At 50.3% G+C, this 25,885-nt stretch overlaps 1 protein-coding gene across 1 annotated transcript; it reads left to right on the top strand.

Annotated features, from left to right (window-relative positions):
* The first annotated feature begins 9,919 nt into the window (after window positions 1–9,919).
* Slc34a1 (solute carrier family 34 member 1) lies at window positions 9,920–23,575 on the top strand. The gene is made up of 12 exons (XM_075970941.1): window positions 9,920–10,028; window positions 10,146–10,295; window positions 10,381–10,509; window positions 10,582–10,725; window positions 11,934–12,045; window positions 12,167–12,362; window positions 12,446–12,541; window positions 18,362–18,425; window positions 18,664–18,831; window positions 21,971–22,087; window positions 22,188–22,312; window positions 23,072–23,575. Exons 1-12 carry the CDS (start codon window positions 9,920–9,922, stop codon window positions 23,573–23,575), a joined length of 1,914 nt encoding a protein of 637 aa, XP_075827056.1.
* Window positions 23,576–25,885: the final 2,310 nt, after the last annotated feature.

Raw genomic sequence — 25,885 nt, 5'->3', positions numbered from 1 at the left:
TTAATTCCAGCACTCGGGATGCAGAGGCAGGCGTATCTCTGTGAGTTCGAGGTCAACCTGGTCTACAGAGTGAGTTCCAGAACAGCCAGGGCTATGCAGAAAAAAACAAACAATAACACAATAGCAACAAAAGAATGAAGATTTACTGGCAAAGGGTGTATGTAGCTCAGTGGTCGAGCAGATGCCTAGCATTCTTGAGGCCCTTCAATCTCCTGTACCAGAAATAATAAAATAAAAATAGAAGTTTATTTGACTCACAGTTCGGGAATCTGGGAAGTCTAAGGGCATGGTTCTGGCACCTGGTGACGTCCTTCTTGCCAAACGGTAATGTGCTAAAAGGAATTACATGGCAAGACAGAAAGCTAGCCAGAGAGATGCTTGATAACAAAGTCACTCCCAAAGCAATACATCAATCCACACCTTGATTAATCCATTCATAACAACAGAGCCAAGCACTTCTCTCCCAATCCTGCCTCTATGATGTGGTTCATACCTGGGAGGCAGGCTAAGACAAGAGAGACTGTGAGTTCAGGTGGCCTGGACTACAAATCTGGGCTATAGAGAAATCCTCTGACTCAAAAATATAAAAGAGAGTCAGGCAGTGGGGCTGCATGCCTTTAATATCAGCACTCAAAAGACAGAGACAGGCAGATCCCTGTGATTTCAAGGCCAGCCTGGTCTATATAGTGAGTTCCAGGACAGATTCCAAAGCTACAGAGAAACCCTGTCTTGAAAAACCAAAAAAAAAAAAAAAAAGGGAGAGAGAGAAGAAAACAGAAAGAAGCCTGGCAGTGGTGGTGCATGCCTTTAATCCTTGAACTTGGGAGGCAGAGGGAGACAGATCTCTGTGAGTTTGAGGCCAGCCTGGTCTACAGAGCAAGTTCCAGGACAGCCAGGGCTACACAGAGAAACCCTATCTCGAAAACCAAACAGCAAAACAAAGAAAGAAAAAGAATAAAAACTTTAAAATTCACCATTCAACACTGCTTTACCGAGGACCAAATTCCCAATATAAACATTTAGTAGATATATTTAAGCCATACTGTGTCTGTATATAAAACACAAACATAGAGACACAGGAGTATAGCGAGGAGAGAGTTTTCTCTGAGTATAACACTGATAAAACTCTGGTGAGAAATGCACCAGAGTTATGCCAACATTAGGAATAGTGGTCAAAGAAGATCTTCAGATTAGCTTTAATTTTCTCACAAATGCAATTTTAAGTAATTTCATTGCTATAAAGAACTGCCGTGAGTCCATCTTTATTTCTGCTGGTCAGTCATCCTTGGTAGAGTCTAATGCTTCTTTGGGACTTGAGACCATTATGACTCTTGGCCCAGTTGGCTGACTGGTATGCCCTTCTCCCATAATCCCCTCTGTTCTCTCCTTGTCAAATAACTTCGATGACTTTTCTTAGGGAGAAATGTGCAAATACCTATTCATCTCAGATAAGGTACCCAAACCAGACCGACAAAATGGTTCCACCCAAGTCTAACTTCATGACTTGTGAGTTGAACATTCTTTCTCTCAGGATCATGGGCAACTCAAGCTAAAACAGCCTTCCCACCAACAGTAGGAAACATTTAATGCCCTGGTGAAAGACCCATGTGCCTCACGTGCTACCTGGGGAACGCCCATGGCTGCCACATCAGCTGCCTTGTGTGAGTAGCCACAGCTGTGCTGATATGAAGACAGCAGTGACGTGCCACACCTGGAGGACAGGGTTCCGCATAGCTGGGGTGAGCTCTCTCTTTGTCCCAGTTGCTCCATCCTTGAATCACCCTGGGACCTGGGCCTTCACTCGCCTACCCAGACCGTATCTTCAGGGAGAGAAACCCAGACCCACAGCTTCCTCTCCCACCAGCTCATTAACCCATGGGCTATATTTCACAGCCGCTGACCTACACTGACTCAAGGGAGCACAGGGACGCCATGAGGGGAAAGAACACACACTTTCATTTTTACCAGTTTTAAATCCTGACAATACCCTCCCTCCAGAGGACTTGAACTAAGCAAACAGCCGTGACTTCCTCGAGAATGCTCAGGAAAGCCAAGCCTGTGCTCCAAGCCTCTGCCAGACAAACCCCTGTTTCTCTCTGCCTTTGGGCTGGGGAAGGTATGCGTCACGCCGTGACCTTAGCTCTGGGCCTGTGTGGAGGCAGGCAGAGGAGCTCATCTGGAGCCCCTGCGGAAGATATGCGGACACAGCAGTGAACTCTGCTCCCTGGGTCAGTCACCCTTACCCCCAGGAAGGGGCACAAGGTGCACCCTGTGGGGGGCCTGGGCTAGTAGTCAGGTGACTCTGGCTTCTGAGGATTGTAGAAGCTGGAGTCTGTTTCCACAGGGAGACAAAGGGTATGGTGAGGGGGAGCAAACACAGTTGATGCCTTCGAATCAGATGCAGCCCGTGATAAGCATACTGCCCAACTCTGGGGAAGAGGGCAAGAAGAGTTAGGAACATGAATGTTTGGGAAAGGCCCACGAAAACTGCAGGGCCTGGACAAGGGCTGCTCTGTGGCCATCTTAGCGTGTTTGTCTAGGGATCAAAGGAGAGCCAAAGGGTGAAAGGAAGAATAATGTAGAACCAGTACCCACCTTCGGGACAGCTAGGATGTCAGCTGTTAGCCCAAGTCCTCCAGCAAAGACAAGTGGACAGGGGTAACCTCATCAGTCAGGGCACCACACTCTCTCTATTGCTGAAGGAACTAGAACTCAATCTAAAACCTGCAGTCTGCGGAACAGAACCAGAACTGGGTAACCAGAGCCCAGGACAAGGAGCCCAGCACTTAGAATCAGAATCTGAAGCCTAAACAAAGCCTGATACTAGAGCGGAGAGATGGGAGCCAGAGCCCAGGGCCAGAGCCCAGCGCTGGCACTCAGGGTTCAGACTCTGGCTGTGGATTCGAGAACCCGTGGCTGAGCCCCAGGCTGAGAGCTTAGAGCCCAGGACTTAAAGTCTGTAGCTAGAACTCAAAGTTCAAGGGAAGAAGATGCCCAGGGCTGTATCAGAGAGCAAACTGCTCACAGCCTCACTCTCTAGCCTGAACCCTGTGACCGGCAATGGTCAGGGCTGGAGGCACAGAAGGAGGACATGCTAGAGGAGGCGATTTCTGAAGAAAACAACAACCACAAAACAACAACATCAAAACCCAAACCAACAACCCAAAGCAGCCTCAGCTATTTTGGCTAGACTTTGGCCTTGCCGTTGAATGAGTGACCAGAGCTTGGGCTCACGAGATTAATAATTACATGGAATGCTTATTCTCCAAACTGGGCTGACGCGTCATCAGGTCAGCCTCTCCCCAGGAAGAACTTGTTCTCCCTCTGGACAATGTCTCAGGCCCTCCTGGCTCTAGGCTGGGGCTGGGTAACTCAGACTGAAATCCAAGCTCTTCAAACTGGGAGCAGGGCCCCATGTCTTCAATTCCAGAACTTGGGGGGCAGAGACAAGATGGTCCATGAGTTTGAGGCCAGACTGGTCTACATGGTGAGTTCTAGGCCAAAGACTATGTTGTGAGACCCTGTCTCAAAAAATAAAATAAAATAAAAATAATAAATCCAGGCTCTCCAAAGGGGGACAAAGTCAGGAGACCAGGAGAGGGACTGTTTTGTCCCTATGGTATCAGCCAGCCTGCTGGTGAGGCCACGGCAGCAGATAAGACAAGGATGACTTAGGGTATGGAGTGAGTGTAGAGTGTGCCGTCAGGACCATGTCCCCACAGTCACAGTGGCTGATTCTGGGAAGAGTGGTCACTGCTGTCACCATATCCAGCACTGTGCTGACCCACAGTGAGGCTTGCGAATTTATTAAATTAGTAACAAGCTTCTAGAAGAAGCCGGGAGCCTTGACAACACCGATAGCAAACAGTGCCGTGGGGCCGCAGGGTCAGGCATTCTGGCCTTACTGACTCAACATTTGTAATCCTGGCACCCCAGAGGTGAGCAGAAGGACCATGAGTTCAAGACTAGCCTGGGCCATGCAGTCAGGCCTTATCTGAAGAAAACAACAACAACAACAAAAGTGGTCTTGAATTCTGGTTTTCTTTCTTTGATTATTCTTAGACTTTAGGTTCTACTGAAAACTTCACTTATAGCAAACCATGTATCTAAACAGCAAGTCAGCCAGGTGTGGTGGCACACACCCTTCATCCCAGCACGCAAGGCAAAGGCAGAAGCACACATGTGTCCTACACAGCAAATGGGAATTCCATAAATTCAAGGCCAGCCTGATCTACATAGCAAGTTTAGGACAGCTGGCTTCATAGGGAGACCTTGTCTCAAAACAAAACCAAAACAACAAACAAAAAAACAAATTGATCTTAAGAACTAAGGAATCAGGGCCGGAGAGACAGCATAGCAGTTAACAGCATAGGTTGACAAGGCAGTGGTGGCGCATGCCTTTAATCCCAGCACTCAGAGGTGGAGGGAGGCGGATCTCTGTGAGTTTGAGGCCAGCCTGGTCTACAAGAGCGAGTGCCAGGACAGCCAGGGCTACACAAAAAACCCTGTCTCCAAAAACAAAACAAAACAAATGCATAAAAGAGCACAGCTGTCCTTCTGGAGGAAGAAATTCCCATTCTCAGCACCCACATGGCAGCTCACAACTGCTTGTAACTCTAGTTCCAAGGAACTCAATGCCCTCTTCTGGTTTCCTTGAGCACTGCGGACATGTGGTGCACTGGTCCACGCAGGCAAAAGACCCATATAAATAAATAATCATTAAATATAAAAGAACCGAGGAATCGCCTAGCGGCTTCAGCTTCCACAGCCTGCTCTATTTTGGGAGGCATTTTCCCCCACTCAGCTGTCATGCTGCATCAGGGTAGTCGTCTTGTTGGTGTGCTGAAATTCAATATATGTTAGTCTCGCATGCTGGCCCTGGCTGTGCTGGAGCCACGTACCCACTCAGGACAGCTGACTCCTCCCTCAACTCGGCTCTCCAAGACCAGCGTGGCTAAATCTGGTTTGTTCTTGCTTTACATTCAGCAGAATTTGGGCCAGCTGACCAACATGTCTCTCAAAACTTGGTCGACCCCAGTGTCATCTGGGGCAGTTGCTCTTTTCTTCCTCCCCATCTGGTATCCTCTTAATCTCCCTGTCTGGTCTCTCTGCTCTCCTCAAATGTGGGCCCAACTCTGTCTCTTCCTGGACACCTGTTCTCTTTGTTACACACACGTTCTCAAGGGCACTTCCCTAGTAAGACTGAGATCAGCAAGGTGGGGGAATAAAGCCCTCTCACGCTGTGACAGGGTGTCGGTCAAGGGGGTAAACAGAAAGTAGAGGCCGGCTTCTAAAGGGAGTGACTCACACACAATTAGCACGTTGTCTATCTCTCCTTGTATCTGTCTGGCCTAGACTTCACCGTAGGCCAAGCTGACAACCCCTCTTGCCTTAATCTTCTTTGAGACAGGTGTACAGGTGTGAACCACCTTGTCCACCAGGCCACACTTGAGATTGGGTTTTCAGAAGATCACTTGCTGGGAACCCCTTGGATGGCTCAGCAGGTCAACGCACCTGCTACCAACCTTGAGGACCCAAGTCCACTCTCCAGGATCCACACAGTAGAGAAAACAAACTCCCTCCAGCTGTCTCCAGCCTCCACATATGTACCGTGACACGCGGAAACACACACACTGAAATAAAAACGGACTAATTATCCCTGGCTGCTTTCTTTAGAGGACGGACCAGGAACAATGAGGACGTGCAGACATGGTAGCCATGAGGCCTTGACACCCTCTGCAGGAGACAACAGCGGCCTGGCCTGGGATGTAGCCACAGCCCTGAGAAATTACAGAAAGTGGGAGGGTGGCTGAGGAGGAGAGTTGAAGGAAGAGATGAAGGCACGGAGATGGAGGAGAAACAAGAGTCAATGACTCCTTCGTGGTGTCTGGCTGGGATCCAGGCTCTGGGTGCTGTCTGCAAAGACTGAACGTGAAGGAACCTGTGTAGAGCTCGGTGTACTCACTGGCACAGTCACGTGATCCTGTCAGAGCCCCGCCTAGCACACTGCAGGCTCCTCTGGACCGCTCCCCCACAAATGGCTTACCCTCCCGGATGCTCTCCCTAACATAAGATACCACCGACTACCCAGGGGCTAACCTTAGGAAGGTCTGGGGAGACTGTCACCAAAGCCTGAGGACACACACAGGGTGTGAAACACCATCTGGGGACACACAGACCCAGCCACCAATTCAGGAGGAAGCAGACAAAGTAGCAGGTGCGTCAGGTAAAAAGAGGAGCCGAGAGAAGACAACATGCTCTTAACAGTGGTTGGCTATGAAGTTCACGGGATTTTAAGATCGTATCTTTTAGGATGCATTTGTCAATAATTAACTATTCTAATCACCAATCCTCCCCCAGGAAGGAAGGTAGATTGATTTTATTTATTTATTTAATTTTGGTTTTTGGTTTTACTTTTTTCTTTCCAAGATAGGGTCTCTCCATGTAGCCCCAGCTGTCCTGGAACTCGCTCTGTGGACCAGGCTGACCTCGAACTCACAGAGATTCACCTGCCTCTGCCTCCTGAGTGCAGGGATCTAAGGTGTGCACCACCACTGCCCAACAGTTGCTTTTTTTGGTTTTTGTTGTTGTTGTTTGTTTGTTGAGATTAGGTCTCATTGTAGCTCAGGCTAGCCCCAAACTTCAGAGTCCGAGTCATCTTCCTTTCTCAGGTTCCAAGTAGTCGGGGCTATAGGTGTGGGCCTCTGTGCTGAGCCATTGGTGACATCACATTCTGTCACGAACCCTGATTTACTTAGTGAGACTTTGGTGTCTCAGAATCTCTTCAGCGTGGGAGAAGGGATTTAGGAGGGGCTGGGTTCAGGCTTAGGTAGGAGTGCCCCAGTGAGTCGGATAGAGTCAGATGTGTGGCTCAGAATCTCTATCTGCTTGGTCTCAGCCACATTAGGGATGCATTTGAACTTGTCTGGAGCTAGCATTGGTGCCTGAGCATTCCCTGAGAGCAGGCGCATTCCCTGAGAGCAGGCAAGCCTCGATCTGTTTGATCTTTTCGTCCCCTTCTCCCACCCCTGACTGGATCAGACTCCAGGCAGAGTTGCTATATCCAAAGTACTCAGCTTGGGCGCTTTCCTTTATTTTGTGGCAGGGTTTCTCTGTGTAGCCCTAATGTCCTGGAACCTGCTTTATATACTAGGCTGGCCTTGAGTTCACAGAGATCCACCTGCCTCTGCGTCTTGAGTGCTGGGATTAAAGGACAAATCCAGGACAGCCAGGACTACACAGAGAAACCTTATTTCAAAACACCAAAACCAAAATAAAAACAAAAAGGCAAACACACACATACACAAAAACCACAACAAAACAAAACAAAAAACCTGTTAACTTAAAGACACAAGAAAAGACTTATGATCTGAGGTTAGATTTAAAAAGAACAAGATATGACCTTTTTAAACCATAATGGTTAAGAGGTAGAATTGGTTTTGTTGCCTGTGGAGTTACCTGTGGATTGGAGTCCTGTCTCTTAGTCAGGGTGACTATTGCTGTGGTCACGAAACACCATAACCACAGCACTTGGAGAGGAAAGGGTTTATTTGGCTTACACTTCCTCACTATAGTCCATCACTGAAGGAAGTCAGGACAGGAAGTCAAACAAGGCAGGAACCTGGAGGAAGGAGCTGATGCAGAGGCCACGGAGGGGTGCTGCTTACTGACTGCTCACATGACTTGTTCAGCCTGCTTTCTTATAGAACCCAGGACCACCAGCCAGAGAGCTAGTGCGGTGGTTTCCAACCTGTGGGTCATGACCCTTTTGGAGTTAAAGGAACCTTTACAGGGATCTCATATCATACAGCGTGCATATCAGATATTTACATTATGGCTCATAACTGAGGTAAAGTTAGTTATGAAGTAGCAAAGACATAATTTTATGGTTGGGGTCAGCACATCGCAGCATCGGGAAGGTTGGGAACCACTGCTCTCGCAGCACCTGTATTTGTCTAACACCTGCTGGTCATTCTGCTCACTGCGGGATTACATCACCTGGGGAGGTCTCCCTGCGGTCTTTGTACACCCCTGGGGCAGTGGTGGTGCTTGTTTTTACTGACTTCTGCACCATAGCATTTACTCAGAGCTTAAGAAATGCTTGTTGGAGCTGGGCAGCGGTGGCGCACGCCTTTAATCCCAGCACTTGGAAGGCAGAGGCAGGTGGATTGCTGTGAGTCTGGGGCCAGCCTGGTCTATAGAGAGTGTTCCAGGATGGTCAGAAGCATTTCACAGCAAAACCCTGTCTCAAAAAACCAAAAACCAAAGAAAGAAAGAAAGAAAGAAAGAAAGAAAGAAAGAAAGACAGACAGACAGACACACGGGGGGGGGACTGTTTCCACGTTACTTGCCATGCATCATGAACTTCCTGACCACAGCTGTCCCTCTTCTCTTTCCCAGAGCCTCTGGGATGTATCCTGTCCTCTGTCCTCACTGACCCAGCTTGGTTCAGCCCCATCATCTCTCTCCTGGACCTCTCTTCAGCATCTTAGCCAGTCTCTCCACTGCAGATGCTCTTTGATGCATCTCACACCAGCATTTTAAGGTGCAATCTAAGCCACAGAGTGATCACTTCTTGATTTGGCCAGTGGCTCTCTCAATCTCACACCTGGAATTCGTCATCAAGCCCTGTAGAACCTCCATGGTTCAAACATGCAGCCTCCCTGGGCTTCCCTCCTGGGGAGCCCACTCTTTTGAACCATACCCCTCAAGACACACAGAGAGCTGCACAGACATTTAGATGCATGGCAAGGTCACCACATATTCAGATCACAGTGTGGGGAGTCTTGTCAGGTCATAATGAAGGAAAGAGGCTGGAGCCACAGAATCCCTTTCAAGTCCCTAAGAGCAAGCAGCCAGAGGGCCAACAGGGTCCCTGCCCAGCGTAGGGTGTGTCTGTGCCCTAGCTGGGTTGTGGTTCAGGATGACTCCCCCTGCAGAGCTGAAGATTAGCAATTAACTGGAAGGAATCTTGGGGATAAAGTTAATTTAGGGGGGGAACAGACGGAGGGCAGCTAAAGTTCTAGGGACTTTGCCCTTGACCCGAGGGTATAAAGAGGAGGGTCTTGGTTCTTCTTTAGATTTCCCCAAGCAGCCGAGCAGGAGCTGAGATTCAGAACCTCAAGGTGAGCCCAGGGCCCCGGTCCTTAGACCAGCCCATCACCCCAGCCCTGTATTTCTCCTCCTGCTCCCTATGACATCCCAATCCCAGCCCAGGCTGCTTTGGCCCACCCCACCCCCATCAGGAGCTAGACCCTGCCCTGCCATGGGACACTCTAGTCATAGCGGTACCTGCATTTGTCCTAACACCTGGTGGCATTTCTAGTCTCTGAGAGATTACATCATCTGTAGCTGTCTCCTTGCTAGACTTTGAACATCCCAAGGGCTGTGGCTTTTTTTCAGTTACTACTGTAGCCCAGTATCTAACTCAGAATTTAGGAACTACTACACATTCGAGAAATGCTTGTTGGGACTGGGGCTGTGGCTTGCCTACTAAGCTGAGGCCCTAGGTTCCATTTCCAGCACTGTAAAACAAAAAAGCTACAAAAACCTTGCTGGCTGGCCGGGCGGTGGTGGCGCACGCCTTTAATCCCAGCACTCGGGAGGCAGAGGCAGGCGGATCTCTGTGAGTTCGAGGCCAGCCTGGACTACAAGAGCTAGTTCCAGAACAGGAACCAAAAGCTACAGAGAAACCCTGTCTCGAAAAACAAAAAAAAAAATAAAATAAAATAAAAAACCTTGCTGGCTGGATGAATGCCCTCTCGGACCTGTGATAGCACCTGGGTGTGCATCTCCAGGTGTGTCTAAGGATGGATAGACTCCCTTCAGTTGGATGTCATGCGAGTGTGGGTACCACACACAGCAATTGTCAGCTTTGTTCTAACCTCTTGACACATAGGACTCACTGTGGGTGCCCAGCATGATGTCCTATGGGGACAGAGTGGGGGGATCGGCTGTCTCCCCACTTCCAGTCCGTGGGAGACACATGGTGCATGGGACAGCCTTTGCTTATGTGCCCAGCCCACAAGGTAAGTACTGTTCCCATACCCTGAGTCCTGTTTTTCTCTCTGTCACCTACTCCCCTCTTCCTGTCTCTCCTGGGCTCCTGGGACCTTTGGGAACTCCTAATCAGCCTCCCTACTCAGTCCTGCACAGGATTCCAGGGACATCCACCTATGCATTCTCCAGTCTAAGCCCAGTGACCCTCACAGAGCACAGTTGTCCCTATGGGGAGGTCCTAGAATGCCATGAGCCACTACCTGCCAAGTTGGCCCAGGAAGAGGAGCAAAAGCCAGGTGGGCCAGGTTGCGGGGCAGCAGGGTCATGGGTAGTCACTGCCCTCACACACTGCCCACTATACTCATGCCTGCCCACCTCTAGAGCCCAGGCTGCCTCAGAAGTTGCGCCAGGCTGGTACAAAGCTCCTCAAGGTCCCGCTGATGCTGGGCTTCCTGTACCTCTTTGTCTGCTCCCTGGACGTGCTCAGCTCCGCCTTCCAGCTAGCCGGAGGTAAAGCCCAGTTGAGGAGGTCAGGGGAGGGGTTCAGAAGGATCTCGGATGATGCTCGCTTGTGTTCTGCAGGGAAGGTGGCTGGTGACATCTTCAAGGACAACGCCATCCTGTCCAACCCAGTGGCAGGGCTGGTGGTGGGGATTCTGGTGACAGTCCTGGTGCAGAGTTCCAGTACCTCAACATCCATCATCGTCAGCATGGTCTCCTCTGGCTGTGAGTTGACCCAGCATGGTCAGGGATAGAGCCCAGGGGCCTGTAGATTCAGCACGAGGGCAGGAGTGTGGATAGGAGATTGAGGGAAAGGCGAGGGGGGCAGGGGATGCCCCAGAACCTCCTGTATTGTCCTGGAAAGCAGGCTAAGAGTTGAGCCAGGGTGTTCCAAGGATTGTGGAGAGTGGGAAGGGAGAGTACAGCTCCTGAACCCACTTCTGTTCAGTCACATAGTCACTCAGGAAAGCTGGAGAAAACCAGTCTGTAAAAACAATCACAAGAGGAAGAGACAGAGGCAGAGACAGTTGAATTTCTGTGAGTTCAAGGCCAGCCTGGTCTACAGAGTGAGTTCCAGGACAACCAGGGCCACATAGAGAAACCCTGTCTCAAAAAAAATAACTAACTAAATCATCACACACATGTGATTTACTGCAAAGAATTGACTTTCACCATTGTGTGGCTGGCTGCTCAAGTCTGACATTTACAAAGTCAGCATTTGAAAGAGCAGGCTGGGATGTGTTGGCAGAAACAGATCCTGCAGGCCACAGGAAAACGTTCTTCCTCCAGGAAGCTTCAGTTTTACACTTGAGGCTCTTTTATTCCATTGGATGAGCCTGCCCAGCTCATCAAGAGCAATGTCCTTTACCTGGGGCTAGGGAGTCTCCGTGGGGAAGCATGCTCACTACAGGTGTGAAGGCCTGGGTTTGAATTTCCATAGCTCACATAAGAAGCTGGGCACGGCTGCATATACACAGGTGCGCATGCACACACACACACACACACACACACAGAGAGAGAGAGAGAGAGAGAGAGAGGAATAATCTTTACTTAAAGTCAATTGAGTGCTACAGGTTAGTCAAGTTGACACATATAACCAACTACCACACTCGTGTGAGGTGCACCTGCACAAATATGGATTGCACAAGGTGTGAGCTCTCATAATGCACTCACGTGTACACATTCATCCTGAATAATGCCTGGGTACGCCCTGTATGGTGTGTGCTCATCTGGTCACATGTGGATATGTGCACACACGTGTAAATACACAGCTCGTGCACACGTGGACCTGTGAGACGGAGTCTAGGAAGTCAAGAGCATACTTGGAAACGGCTGTCTGGGGCTAGCACACGAGTCGCGGGCCTGGTAGAGTTACTGCAGGGCAGAGCCCTATGGCCGCAACCCAATCATTTGAGAGGTCCCTCTTCTACCAGTGTTGGAGGTGAGCTCTGCCATTCCGATCATCATGGGCTCCAACATTGGAACCTCGGTCACCAACACCATTGTGGCCCTAATGCAGGCAGGGGACAGGACTGACTTCCGGCGGTGAGCTGGGGAAGGAGGGTGGGGGCTCATGCTTGTTGGGGAGAAGGCAGAACTGGGTGCCAGGACCCAGCTTGGGCACACCTTGAGTCCAGCTGTCCTGCAATGTGGTGTCCCTGCTCAGGGCTTTTGCAGGGGCCACAGTGCATGACTGCTTTAACTGGCTGTCTGTTTTGGTCCTGCTGCCGCTGGAGGCTGCCACGGGCTACCTGCACCATGTCACTGGGCTCGTGGTTGCCTCCTTCAACATCTGTGGTGGCCGAGATGCCCCTGACCTTCTCAAGGTCATCACAGAACCCTTCACGAAGCTCATTATCCAGGTGAGGGCAGGACCTGGCGAGGGGTGGACAGATGCGGGCTAATAAGTGGTCCTACCTTCAGCTCTGTGTCATCTCTCTCACAGCTGGACAAGTCTGTCATCACCAGCATTGCCGTGGGGGATGAGTCCCTGAGGAATCACAGTCTCATCCGGATTTGGTGCCACCCAGACCCACCAGAGGTGAGTTCCAGAGCCAAGCCTAGGGAAGAAGACGCTCCCTTTAGACCACCTGCCTGTTGGTTCCATAGACCTTGGAAATCGTTTTGCTTGGGGTGAGCAGATAACGTGGAATTTTTCTGTGTCAGTATACCCATGGCAGACGTTGGTAATCCCTCCTAACTGCACAAACCGCGGTAGGCAAATATCTGAACATTAGCATTGGCATGTAGTTGATCTGGTCCAAGGGTGGTGGTGTTCTTTCTCTCTCTCTTTCTTTCTTTCTTTCTTTCTTTTTTTCTTTCTTTCTTTCTTTCTTTCTTCTTCCTTCCCTTCCCTTCCCCTTCCTTCCTTTTCTTTCTTTCTTTTTTTTTTTGGGGGGGGGGGTTGTTGTTCTGTTTTGTTTTGTTGGGTTTTTTCCGAGACAGAATTTCATGGTGTTGCCCAGGCTGGCCTCCAACTCACAGAGATCCACCTGCCTCTGTCTCCTGAGTACTGGGATTAAAGGAGTGCACCTCCACTAGCCCCACCTTGGACCAGTGGTTTTCAAAGAGCTATTGTTCCCCAGATTGACAGCGTCCAGTCCTACCTGGGAGCCTATTAGAAATGCAGAGCAGACACAGTGTAGAAGAGAATCCACAGCACAGCATATATACATATATACATAGCATATATACACCCTTCCTAGACCTACTGGATCAGAAAATCCACAGCATAGCATATATACACCCTTCCTAGACCCACTGAATCAGAAAAAAAATCTCTGGGAACGGGCCCAGTTGCTTGATCTCCATCTTGCCATCTAACTTTTTTCCATGGTCGCTTGAAAAACTGAGGATCAAACTGAACTCTCTGCTTTCACAGATAGAGACACAGGCTCCAAGAGGCTAAGCAGTTTGCCCGGAACTACCAGGCCACAGGGACACTGGAGGCTGGTCCCTCAGCTCTGCCGTGCTTGGGGCTGAGGTCTGAGCAATGTAGACGGGGATGCGGGAGAAGAGAGCTACGTAGATAGTGAGAGTCTTGGACCCTAGAGTTCGGGTTGAGGAGCCAGGCGGTGGCTGTCACACTGGGCGGTGTCACACTGGGCAGCCCCTGAGAGACACAGCAATCACACATGCTGGCAGGGGACTCCTTCATCCTTTGTCCTCCTGCATTGTCTCTGCTCCTTCTACTGCCCAGAATGAAAAACTGCTCAGATTGGTTGGACATTCATGGATCAGCCATTATGCCTATGGTACAAGGCATAATAGCAAGGCGATTACGGACAAAGGAGCGGGCAATTAGCATACTTTCTTACTCAGCCATAAAAGGGAAAATGCTTCATCCAAACCATAATCTTCCAAATTTGCTTCTGCTTAATTATTACGTACAAGAAATAACTCCATTTAGAAAGGCTACAGGGAAATCCAAAGCGCACAGCAAAGGCACAAGCCCATCCTCCACCTTCCCTCCTCTTGCTGGTGGATGTTCCCGGACCTCTCTGCCAGCACTGATAGAAAACAGCCAATCACCTCACCCTGCAATGCTCCTTTGCATCCCAAGTGGCACGCAGCCCCAGCTCTGCTCTTCTGAGAGTTCAAGGCAGTTCGACAACAGAAAGCCCACGTGGACAGCTTTGAAGCTGGATTTGTGACCTGCCTAACACGTCAGCCACCTTCTCATGAGCTCTCTGGCTCTCTCAGGAAAGCTCTGTGAATCACTGCTGCCTCAGAGAGTAGAGGAAGAGAAATCACATACTGATCAAAAAAAAAAAAAAGCCACCTAGAGATTTCCGGTCTGACGGCTGACTTGGGCAAGTCTCTACCTGTGCCCTGAACTGCCTCACCTACTATGTCCTGGAGCGAGACCAGCCAGGTGGACCGTTTTACATGAATGGAAACTGAAGCTCGGTGACGGGAAGCCACTGCCGAGCTCCCTTGGCGGCGGCGGCGACGGGGCCTGCCTTCCCGGCTTCCCGCTTCCAGCTGCGGCTTGCCAGGGCACCGGTTCAGTTGCCACACTAGCAGAAACCTCTCTCTGCAACAGCAGGTCGGATTTCTTGGCTTGGGACGTAAAGCTGGATCTGAGCCCCCTGCTCTCTGCCTCCCTCTGGACCTGTGCCCTGCAGGAATGGGACTCAGCACGGCCACATCTCGCGCTCCTGGCGTGTGCGTGGGTGGCTCTTCCTATTCCACCCCCACCCGCCCCCTGGGCCGCAAAGTTTTTCTTTTCTTTTCTTTTCTTTTTTTTTCTTTTCCAACACTCATGACCTCCAGCCTTCACCATACTGGGGAGTGAACGTTGATCAAACCAGTCTCCAGGGGCCCTAGACAGGACAGGTCAGGAGCTATGCCACCCAGGACAGGACAGGATGAGAGTTTTCCTGATGTGGAAAGGGACACACAGGCCATTTTGGAGTTCGAAACTTCTGGATGATCAGTGGCCTGGCCTTGTGCTTGAAATTCCTTTCCCGTGAGTCACATTTGTGATTGTAAACTGTCCCTGCTTGGGTTAAGTAGCCTCTTTGGAGGACTGGTCACTGGGGACCACTGTTATTACATCTCTACTCTGCAGATAGGAAACAGCCTCACTCAGAGAGAGGAACACTGGCTTCCTGTATTATTGGTTCCTATAATGGAGGAAGGCCTCCATCCTGATGGGATCCTCAACTCCTCAATCAGCTGCATCTCCCAGATGCTGGTCTAATGTACTCCCACCTGTTCCTATGTCTCTTTCTGCCCATGGTGCCACCAGACCCCTTCAGGGCTGGTGGACTGGAGATACTCTAAGAAGTTCTCCCTTCGGCCACCAGATGGTGCCGCTGGCCCAGAATGCTCCTGCTTTCAGAAGAACAAAGGCCCCACAGCTACCATAGCCCAGAGGGGAAGCTATTGTGCAATCCCACATCCTCTGTGGTTCTCTCCTGAGGAAGGACTCTTGAAGTAGCACGGTCCTTTGTGAACTTAATCATGCCCTTCGGTTCCCAGAAGTGTCTCGATCTAGAGTGTCCCTGTAGGCTCTTAAATACCAACTCCCTCTTCCAAGATGCTTCCTACTAGCCTGTAGGGAAAAGAAGGCAGCATTAAAAACTTCATTATGGAGACAGCTGACGCCCAGAGAGCTTAAGTGTACAGATCCAAGTCACACAGTTGAGAACAGCTCAGCCACAGCGTGAGCCCAGAACTATGGGACACTCATTGCTTCTGTTTTCCCGTAAGCGTTTCCACCCCACTCCCTGTCTATTCCTCCACTCCTCCCGGAGAGGATGGACAGACATCTTGGGAACATGCCCAGATCCGGGCTTCTGAGCTCTATTAACTAGGCCGGACTTCCCACCTTTTCCTCTGCCCTGTAAGATCTCCTTAGAGGCTTTTCTCTCCCCTCAGTCCCTTCCTGGCCTGGCTTTGCAGTGACCCCTCTCTGTCACTCCTATTGTCTCCACTTTAGGGTCCCTGGCTCCCCTTCTGGGCTCAGTTAAGGCCACACAAGTCCAGGAAGAAAAGCCAAGGTTCTAGATCCCCATAGCAGGGTGAAGCACAGCTCAGCAATGGAAGCTTGTGATTGGCACGTGTGAGATCTGGGTTCAAGGTTCAATCTCCAGCAACAAAATTACAAATTACACTCTGGATAGCTCGGCCCTCAGCCTTGTCCTGAGCCTGGCTCAGTCAACCCTATGCCAAGCTCCTCATCCCCCTCTGGCCTCTATATGACCCACAAACCCCCTCTCTAGGAGGCCCAGGATGCAGTTCAGAGAAAGCTGGTGAGGCTCACATGCATCTCAGGAGGGCATCTGCTTCTAGAGCTTCCGGCTGGGCACCTCCAGAAGGTCCACCAAGTTCTTCCCCCGCAAAATGCCTATATCCACAGGCATGTCTGCAGGAGTCACTGGTCGTGGTCTAGGAGGTTAGTCACCTACCGTGTGGGGTGCCCAGGAAGGCAGGAAGAGAGGCAGTGCGTCCCTTATCTGGGGCTGTGGTAGCCAGGCCCTGAGGTGAGAACTTAATGCATGTTTTCTCCTTTGGCCTTTACATTTTTATTATTCCAATTTTTCTCAAATATCTGTATTTTTATGTTCATTGGTGTTTTGCCTGTATGTATGTCTGTGTAAAGGTGTCAGCTCTTGGAGTTATAGACAACTGTGAGCTACCTTGTGAGCACTGGGAATTGAACCCGGGTCCTCTGGAAGAGCAGCCAGTGCTCTTAATCACTGAGCCATCTCTCCAGCCCCCTAGTTTTTATTTCTTGTTGTTTTGTTTGATTCTTGAGACAAGATCTCACTGTAGTACAGGCAGGCCTTAAACTCATGGCAATCCCCCTGCCTCAGCTTCCCAAGTGCCCATCTTAATTTTTATCCTCTCAGATGACTTTTATCCTAGTTTCTCACCTAGAGTTCAGGCCTCCAGTCTGGATGGTGCCCTGGCCTAGATTTAGTGAACTGGAAATAACAGCTGAGCACCTGGCCCTGCTCAATGGAGCATGCCTCACTAACACACATCCTGATATTAAACTAGTTGCCAGAAACTGACCCTAGGGTCACTCTCAGGGTTCTTGTTTTGCTTGTTTGGGATGCTGCTTGCGTAGACAAGGGCTGTACCATTGGCCTGTGCCCCAACCTGACACACACTCTCTAAATGACATGGTTGGGAACAAACCTAAAGAAGTTATAACATCAAATTGTCAGCTCACTCTGCCCAAGCCCCACCCTTAGCTTTTCCAAGCCACACCCACTCCGCCTCCTGTCACTGCTGCATGGTTCCTGAAAATCAAGGCATCTGGGGTCCCTTGTCAGCACCTCCTTAATCCAGTGAAGCTATGGATTGATAGCCTACAGACTGAAGGGAAGCTTCCACAGGCCTGGGAACTCTGCTTCCTAAACCTGAAAATGTGTCTCTTTTGGCCTAGTGACACACAGGCTGTGAATTCCAAGTACTTGGGAAACTGAGGCAGGAGGATGGCAAGTCCAAGCCCTATCTGGACTTTGAGACCCCATCTCAAAATTTAAAAAAAAAAATAATAAAATGAGAGAGAAAAAATTAAATGAGAATTTGGGATGTAGCTCAGTGGTGGGATTTTTGCCTAAATTTGTGAGGGTCTAAGTTCAATCCAGAGTATTGGGAAAAAAAAATCTCAGAGTAGAGCTACAAGATTGAAGAATTTTTACCTAAAACCCCAGAAGTGCGGTTTCTATGGTAGGACTAGGAGGCTGGACCACTCTGGGATACACCCCTGGTTGGTGACAATGGCTGGAGCTGAATAGCTACTGTCTCTACACACCCACCATTCCTCACATGTAGCTTGGCTCACAGATTATGTCCCCTCTACCCAGGGACATTACCAGAAAGACCCCCTCACTTACCCACAGTAGATCCAGAAAGAAGAAATGGGACGGGGCTAGACCCTCGGCCGTCACTGACCCTCCTTCCACTTGGATCTCCCCAAGGGCAAGGAACTGAGCGAGGGCAGAATAGAGTTCAGGCTAAGTGAGCTTTAGGGGGTCATGGGGCAGGTACGGAGGAAGAAGGCGTTAAGAAAGGAACAGGTAAGAACAGATGGGGATGGATGCCACTGAGAAGTAGGGGGACCAAGACGAGAAGCTGCTAATCTGGTGATTGGGGTGACCACTGGTCCCAGGGGTCTCCAGTTCAGGGGAATAGAACATAACCAAGGCCACATTCTGGAGTGATAAGGATTTCAATGTCATCTTCTCTCCAGAGGAGATGGGCTCAGAGCAGGGAAGCAGCATGCTCATGATCTCAGAGCTAGAAACACAGCTCCCTTCCCCCACAGCTCCCAAACCTCCCTCTTAGCTCCACCCAGGCTGTGCTTGTCAAGATTCTCTAAGTCACCTTCCTCTAAATATAGGCTTCCACTTCTATGTCCAGGATAGAGGCCAACATCAGCTTTGCAAACACCACCGTGGGAAAATGTAAGTACCTGCAACACAGGAGGTGGCCCACATGACAGGCTCATAGGGAGCCATCCCCTGGCTGGTTCCTGCTGGGTCCAGCCCCAGGAAAGACAGCTGACTCCTGGACTTAGGTCAGTCACTGCTATGGAGGCCAAAGGAACTTGATGTGGGAGTCAGGCTCGCAGTCCAGTGGGGTGGCAGAGGTGGGAAGCGGGTGTAGCGGTGAACACTCAGCAGCCTGATGCCACCCTTTTAGGCAACCATCTCTTCGTGGACACGGGGCTGCCGGACTTGGCTGTGGGGCTCATCCTGTTGGCTGGCTCTCTGGTGGTTCTGTGCAGCTGTCTCATTCTCCTAGTCAAGATGCTCAACTCTCTGCTCAAGGGCCAAGTGGCCAACGTCATCCAGAAGGTCATCAACACGGGTGAGTTGGGGGAAGGCTGCAGCCCGAGTCAGGGCCCAGATGAGCTCTGTCAGGTGTTGTTAAATCCATGCCTATTATCCTCACGCCTCAGTTTCCCCTGTGTGAATCAAGAAGGGGTGGGACCAGGTCAACTTGGAGACTCCTGAGATACTGACAGCCAGAAACCTGGGCTGCTGCTGGCTGTTGTGTGCTCTCGCAGATGGGCAGGCTTAGAAGCCACAGTTTGGTTTTTCTTGTTTGAGTTTTTTAAGGCATGGTCTCATACAACCCATGGGGCTCTAGACCTTGCTGTGTAACCTAGACTGGTCAAGGACTTCCGACATTCTTACTTTGACTTCTCAAGTGCTGGGATTACAGCTATGCACAGCCATGTCTAGCTAAAATCCTCTGTTTAATTGACAAATGGACACCAAGCCCTTACTGGGTGCCACAGGATACAGGAGTGAGGCAAATAGAGATGGAGCCTGATCCCAAGATCTCAGAATTGCAATTTCCTCATCAAACTAGGCAACCGGGCCGTTTTGGGCTGTGTCCCAAATGGTGACAGTGTCATAGATCTGAGCAGTTATTAGCCTATAGGCCCACCATTTCCTCATGCAACCTGGGTGGGCCCGTCTTTTGAGTCACCAAGCAAACCCTGTGTCCATCTGGGCCTTCCCCAGGCAGCCCTCACTTTATTCCCAGTAGATGAGGAAGGAAGGAATAACTTTGAAGATGGAGCAAGGAGACTGCTAAGGAGGTAGAAAAACGGCAGCACAACAGAAGGCAGGAAGAGGCTGTCCCTACAGATGCTCAGAGGTCTCTCTGAGGAGGAGACGCTTGCTTGAGCAGAGACCTGTGTAAGAGTCAAATTCGGATGAAGTGGCCAGATGTGGCGGCACTCGAGAAGTACAGACAGAGGGACTTAGCTAGCTTAGGCTCTATAGACAGACCTTGTCTAAAGAAACAGAAAATTTTTTTTTTTCGAGACAAGGTTTCTTTGTGTAGTTTTGGCTGTCTTGGAACTCACTCTGTAGACCAAGCTGCCCTTGAATTCACAGGGATCCGCCTGCCTCTGCTTCCCAAGTACTGGGGTTAAAGATGTGCACCACCACCCAGCAACATTTTTTGGGGGGTGGGGGGTTGTCTCATTATTCACTTGTAGCTAGCCTGGAATTTGATATGTAGACCATGCTGGCCTTGAGCTCAGAAATTCGCTTGTCTCTGCCTCCAGAGTGCTGGCTTTAAAAACACGGACCCCCAAGCTCTTCCATAATAAACTTAGAGGAGGACAGGAGAGATGGCTCCATTGGTGCTGTGCTTCTCTTACAAGCCCAAGAACCAGAGCTGGATCTCCATAACCCACATAAGAGCATGTTGTGCATGCCTGTACCACCAGTGCTTTGAGGCAGAGATGGGGGAGCCCCATAAAGCTGACCGGCGACAGGGGATCCCCATACGGCTGACCGGCAACAGGGGATCCCCATATGGCTGGCCGGCCAGTCAAGCCTCTTAATGAGATCTAGGTTCAGTGAGAGGCCTTGTCTCAAAAAATAAGACAGAGAGAGATAAAGACACCCCAAATTGACCTCTGGCTTCACACACAGAGAAACAAAATAAATGTGAATAAAACCCAGATGTGATGGCTCATAACTGTAACCTCTGCACTTTGAAGGCTGAGGCAGGAGGATTAATGAGAGAGTTTGATGATGACTTGGACTATAGAGTGAAACTTTATCTTACTGCTACCCCTTCCCCCCAAAATCCTCCACATAAAACAAGTGGTAAAGGAAGAATAGGAGTGTTGCTCAATGATGAAGCATTTGCTCCCCATACTTGAGGTTCAGGGGTCCATCCCCAACACTGATAATGAGAGAAACCTAGGTAGAAAAAGGGCATTCTGAGTGGGAGGACCAGCAAGTTCAAAGCCTGGAGAGTAGCAATCATAGCGGGATTGGGACAGAGAGGGATGGCTGGCAGCATCTTGGGCGGGGCAGGCTGCGGCTAATGCTGACAGAGATACAGCCAGTTCTAAGGGGGCCCTAGACTCTGCTCAGAGCCCGTGTTTTACTGAGGGTGATGGTGCATTTGCATAATTTGGGGCAGAGGAATGACGTCCTCTGATTTCTGTTTTAAACTACATTGTGAGCTTTTGAGTTATTTCACTGACACTGGGGGTCCCCACATGACAAACGTGGGGATATGGGATGAGCAAATGTCTTGGGAGTAGGAGAAACAAGGGAGGTCAGGAAGGGCTTTCTAGCAAGGTGGCTTGGGGTGGAGTGTGGTTGGCACGCTCTATCTGTGGGACCCTGATCTGCAGATTCAGTCAGTCATGGATCAAAAACATTCCAGGAAAATAATTGCATCTGTCTTGAAGCAGAATTTTGTCATTTTTTCTTGGACAATATGATATAACAAGTATTTATGCTTTTACAATGTTCTTTTTGACACAATGCAGCCCTGGCTGGTATGGAACTCACTACGTAGACCAGGCTACATAGAAATCCTCTTCCCTCTGACTTTTGAGTACTGAGATTAAAGGTGTGCACCACCACCCATATTATATGTGTGTGTGTTCTTGTGTGTATACACTATCACTATATTGTGTGTTTGGGTGTGTGCACATGTGCACACCATGGCACATATGAAAGTCAGACATATGAATTGGTTTGCTTCTTCCACTATGTAGACCCCAAGGACTGAACTCAGGTCACGAGGCTCAGCAGCAAAGGCCTTTTTCCACTCAGCCCCTCAGCAATCACGACCTTTACCTATATTAGGTATGATAAATCAATTAGATGTGATTTAAAGCACAGTGCAGCACAAACACTGGCCCCAGGCAAATGCCTCGCTATGTTACAGAAGCACGCTTAGATGTTGGTGTCCATGGGCATCCTTAGCCTAGACCCCATGGATTTAAATATTAGAGTAGTATGGGCAGAGAGAATAGCTAGGGCAAAGACACAAAAGAGTGTAATAGCCCAAGAAAGAAAGTGTGTTAATCACAAGAGTTCGCTGGGCAAAAGAAAGGAGCAGGGGACCAGCTAGATTCTCAGGGGTCAACTCCTACCTAAGGACCTCCTTGAAGAGCAAGGACTGCCTGCTCTCCCAAGGCCTCTCACTGACATGACTTACTGTGGATTTGGGTTCCTTTCAGACTTTCCCGCCCCCTTCACCTGGGTCACGGGCTACTTTGCCATGATCGTGGGTGCCAGCATGACCTTTGTTGTCCAGAGCAGTTCTGTGTTCACCTCCGCCATCACCCCACTCATCGGTGAGTTGCCCATGCCCAGCAACAGGCAGCAGTGCTGTGGGTTGCGTGTGTGACTCAGGAAGAGTTAGAAAGAAAGGCCATACTCTCTCCTGCCCACCAGGCCTGGGTGTGATCAGTATTGAGCGTGCCTACCCTCTCACCCTGGGCTCCAACATTGGCACTACCACCACAGCCATCCTGGCAGCACTGGCCAGCCCCAAGGAGAAGCTATCCAGCTCCTTTCAGGTATGTGGGGGAGAGTGGGGGTATGTGGGGGAGAGTGGGCCATCTGTAGAGGCAGAGGGCCGGGGTGCAGGCCCAGTGGAGGATGTGACAATGTATAAGCAACATCAATCGCCTGATAACATGACCCGCTCCTCTCCGTGGAAACTGCTCTGGACAAAGCTGACTTAATTCCTCTCTCAAGACCTCGGTGTCCAATAGGGAGCCACTGCTGTACTGTATCCTTAGACAGCCAGTCAGGGTCACAATGTGGCCATGTGCTGCTGTCAGAGAGGCCAGGCCCAATCTGGGGGAATCAAGGATGCTTTGAATTGGGGATGGTAAGCAGATGGCAAAGGGATTGGTCTAGAAGCAAAACAGCTGACAAGATGCTGACCAATTAAAAGCCTGGAATAGGCAAGCCAGGAACTAATCTAATGCTAAAGTCAGGCATGGTAGTAGATGCCTATAATCCCAAAACTTGGAAAAAAAAAAACACACACACACACAGCAAAAAGCTCAAAGTCTGCCTGTTCTATATAGTGAGACCCTATGTCAGATGGGCAGGCCTCTCAGCTGCTGGGGTCTCATGAGAGGGCAGTCACTGGGACACAGGGGGAGCGTTCAGCAACACATATTTTAAAAGCCAGTCTGGAGATCTGGAGTCACATCGGCTCCAGAGCTCCTCCTGCTGCCCTGAGCATGTGGGGCCTCTGTTCCAGCCCTGCTAGGCTCCCGTGGGAACGCATTATCAACCTCGCCCCTCTACATTCTCCTCTGCAGATCGCCCTCTGTCACTTCTTCTTCAACATCTCGGGCATCTTGCTGTGGTACCCACTGCCCTGCACACGCCTGCCCATCCGCATGGCCAAGGCGCTGGGCAAACGCACCGCCAAGTACCGCTGGTTTGCAGTCCTCTACCTCCTCGTGTGCTTCCTGCTTCTGCCCTCACTGGTGTTTGGCATCTCCATGGCAGGCTGGCAGGCTATGGTCGGTGTGGGTGCACCCTTTGGGGCCCTGCTGGCCTTTGTGGTGCTCGTTAATGTCCTGCAGAACCGAAGTCCTGGGCACCTACCCAAGTGGCTGCAGACGTGGGACTTCCTGCCCCGCTGGATGCACTCTTTGCAGCCCCTGGATGGTCTGATCGCACGAGTCACCTTGTGCTACGCCAGGCCTGAACCCCGTTCACCTCAACTTCCCCCCAGAGTCTTTCTGGAGGAGCTTCCGCCTGCCACACCCTCCCCCCACCTCGCACTGCCTGCTCACCACAATGCCACCCGTCTCTAGGATGTGGGCCCAGACCGCTGCCCGAGTAGGAAGCAGAGTGTTTATTGGGCCCGCAGCAGAAGGGCAGTGGTGTGTGCGTGCGCATGTGTGTAGATGCACATCGGTTGAGGTTCATGATTTTGTGCCACCCTTGGGTACCCGTCCAGATGCAGGGTCATAGTAATGTGGGCTTTTGTAATGAAGAGGCAGTGTGCACAAGGTCATGTGTTAGATGGTGTGTCTGTGTGGCCACCAGTGTAGGTAAAGTCCACGTGTGAACATTGTGTGTCAACCCATGTATGTGTACAGACAAGCCTACACAATAGGTGTGTGTGTTTATATACAGGAGGCTGTATACAAGGAGCAGGCTATCTCGCCATAAGTCTGGCTGTTTGTAGATACAAGACCCGAGCTTGTGTCCTTGTGTACACAGATGACTATGAGTAAAGGTGGCTTTGGATCGGTGGCGATGTGGTTGTTCACTTGTGCTCAGGTGCAAGTCAGAATCACTGGCTGAATTCTCCTCCCTCTCTACCACCTTCTCTCCCATGTCATCTTCCTCATCCTCACCAAGGGCTTCAGCACCACCGCTATGATCCCTTTTCTGAAAACCAGAAAGGAATTAAACTTTCGTTATTTGGGACTACTTTTGCTTTGCATCTGAGCAAAGAGAAGGTCAAGACAGAGGTCAGCAGCACCATTCTCCTTCAAATGCTCACTGGACCAACAGCCTTCAGTCCTGCACACTTAGAGTCTGATTGGCCCTGCCTTGCTGAGCCTCATCAGTAATTAAAGCTCCCACAAGTCCCTCCCTACAGTCTGGAGCCACCCCAGAGGTGAATCTGCACCTCTACACTCTGGTATCCCTGCTTCTGTAAACCCACCCACATCAATCCCACATTCATTCTCCCTAAGATTAGTGCTCCGGAGTGAGTGACCAGCGGAGGCTTGCTGGGGCCAGTGGAAAACGGGGCAGGATGGTAGCTGTGGGCAAGCGAGGTCTGACCCTGGTCACAGAGGGCAGAGGACAGATCCTCCCTCCACCTCTGTCCTATGCCTTTGGGGAATGAGCCAGGCAGCTCTTAAACAGACCTGAGCATTGCAGCCCTGCCTCTTCCATGCAGGGTCCTGGAGCTCAGGCTTGCAGAGTGGGGGTCAACGGAGGAGGCTGCCACCCAGTGCCCTGGAGTGAGGCTTGCAGAGTGAGGGTCAGTGGGTGAGGGTACCACATGTCTTCCCTGTAGGCCTCAGAAGAAAAGACTGACCATGCCCAATGACAATGCTCACACATGTGCCTGCGGTGGACCCACCTCGGAGGTCTCTGTGTGTGGTGGGATGCAGACGCCTGGGGACCCTAGAACTTTTCTGAGAACAGTCAGCTGCATCCTGTCACCTAGTCACCATACTTGTGCCAAGCAGGGGGCAGAAATACAGCTAGCCCTCGTATACCTGGGCTTTACCTCTGCCAATTCTGCCAACTGTTGAGAGAGAAATGTTTAAAGTTCCGTCTTTACTGATCGTACATGGGCCTTTTTAAAACTCAGCATTCCTGGGGCTGGAGAGATGGCTCAGAGGTTAAGAGCATTGCCTGCTCTTCCAGAGGTCCTGAGTTCAATTCCCAGCGACCACATGGTGGCTCACAGCCATCTATAATGAGGTCTGGCCTGCTCTCTTCTGGCCTGCAGGCATACATGAACACAGAATATTATATAGATAATAAATGAATAAATATTTAAAAACAACAACAACAAAAAAAAAAAAACAACTCAGCATTCCTTACCCAATCAGCACAGTAACTACATGGCTTTTACGTGTATTAGGTATATAAGTCACCTGGAGATCACACACCAGGGGCTATAGGTAGATTCTTTGCAAACACTGTCATTTTATACAAGAGCATCTTAAGATTTGAGTACCCACTGGTATCCTGGGGCCAATCTCCAACATAGTGAGGGTCACTCAACGCCATCCTGAAACCCCACAGACCTTGGCTGCTGGTGTGTGCTGGGGAGGGGGGTGGGTGGGAATGACTTCGTTCATTTTTATGCCTACATATGTGGAAAATTCCATGAGAAAATGGTAGTAAAGCCTGAGGTAAAATCTGAGAGCCTGCTACCCCAGTATGCTTTCTCAGCTGTGACGTGTTTAGGGACCTGGGGCAGTTCCATAACACCCAGACCAAAGGCATCTACCACAAGAGGAATGGACAGGGCACAGGAGACCTGGAAGCCCACCAGGATTACTTTGTTCTGCAAGGATCTCCCCATAAACTAGTTTCCTTGTTTGCACGTCCTCGCACATTCACCAAGAGGATAAACCCACAACTGTCCG

The sequence above is a fragment of the Microtus pennsylvanicus genome, chromosome 4, assembly GCF_037038515.1.
Source record: "Microtus pennsylvanicus isolate mMicPen1 chromosome 4, mMicPen1.hap1, whole genome shotgun sequence".
Classification (NCBI taxonomy): Eukaryota; Metazoa; Chordata; class Mammalia; order Rodentia; family Cricetidae; genus Microtus; species Microtus pennsylvanicus.
The sequence above is the reverse complement of the archived record's forward strand: the minus strand, read 5'-3'. Positions and strand labels throughout refer to the sequence as shown.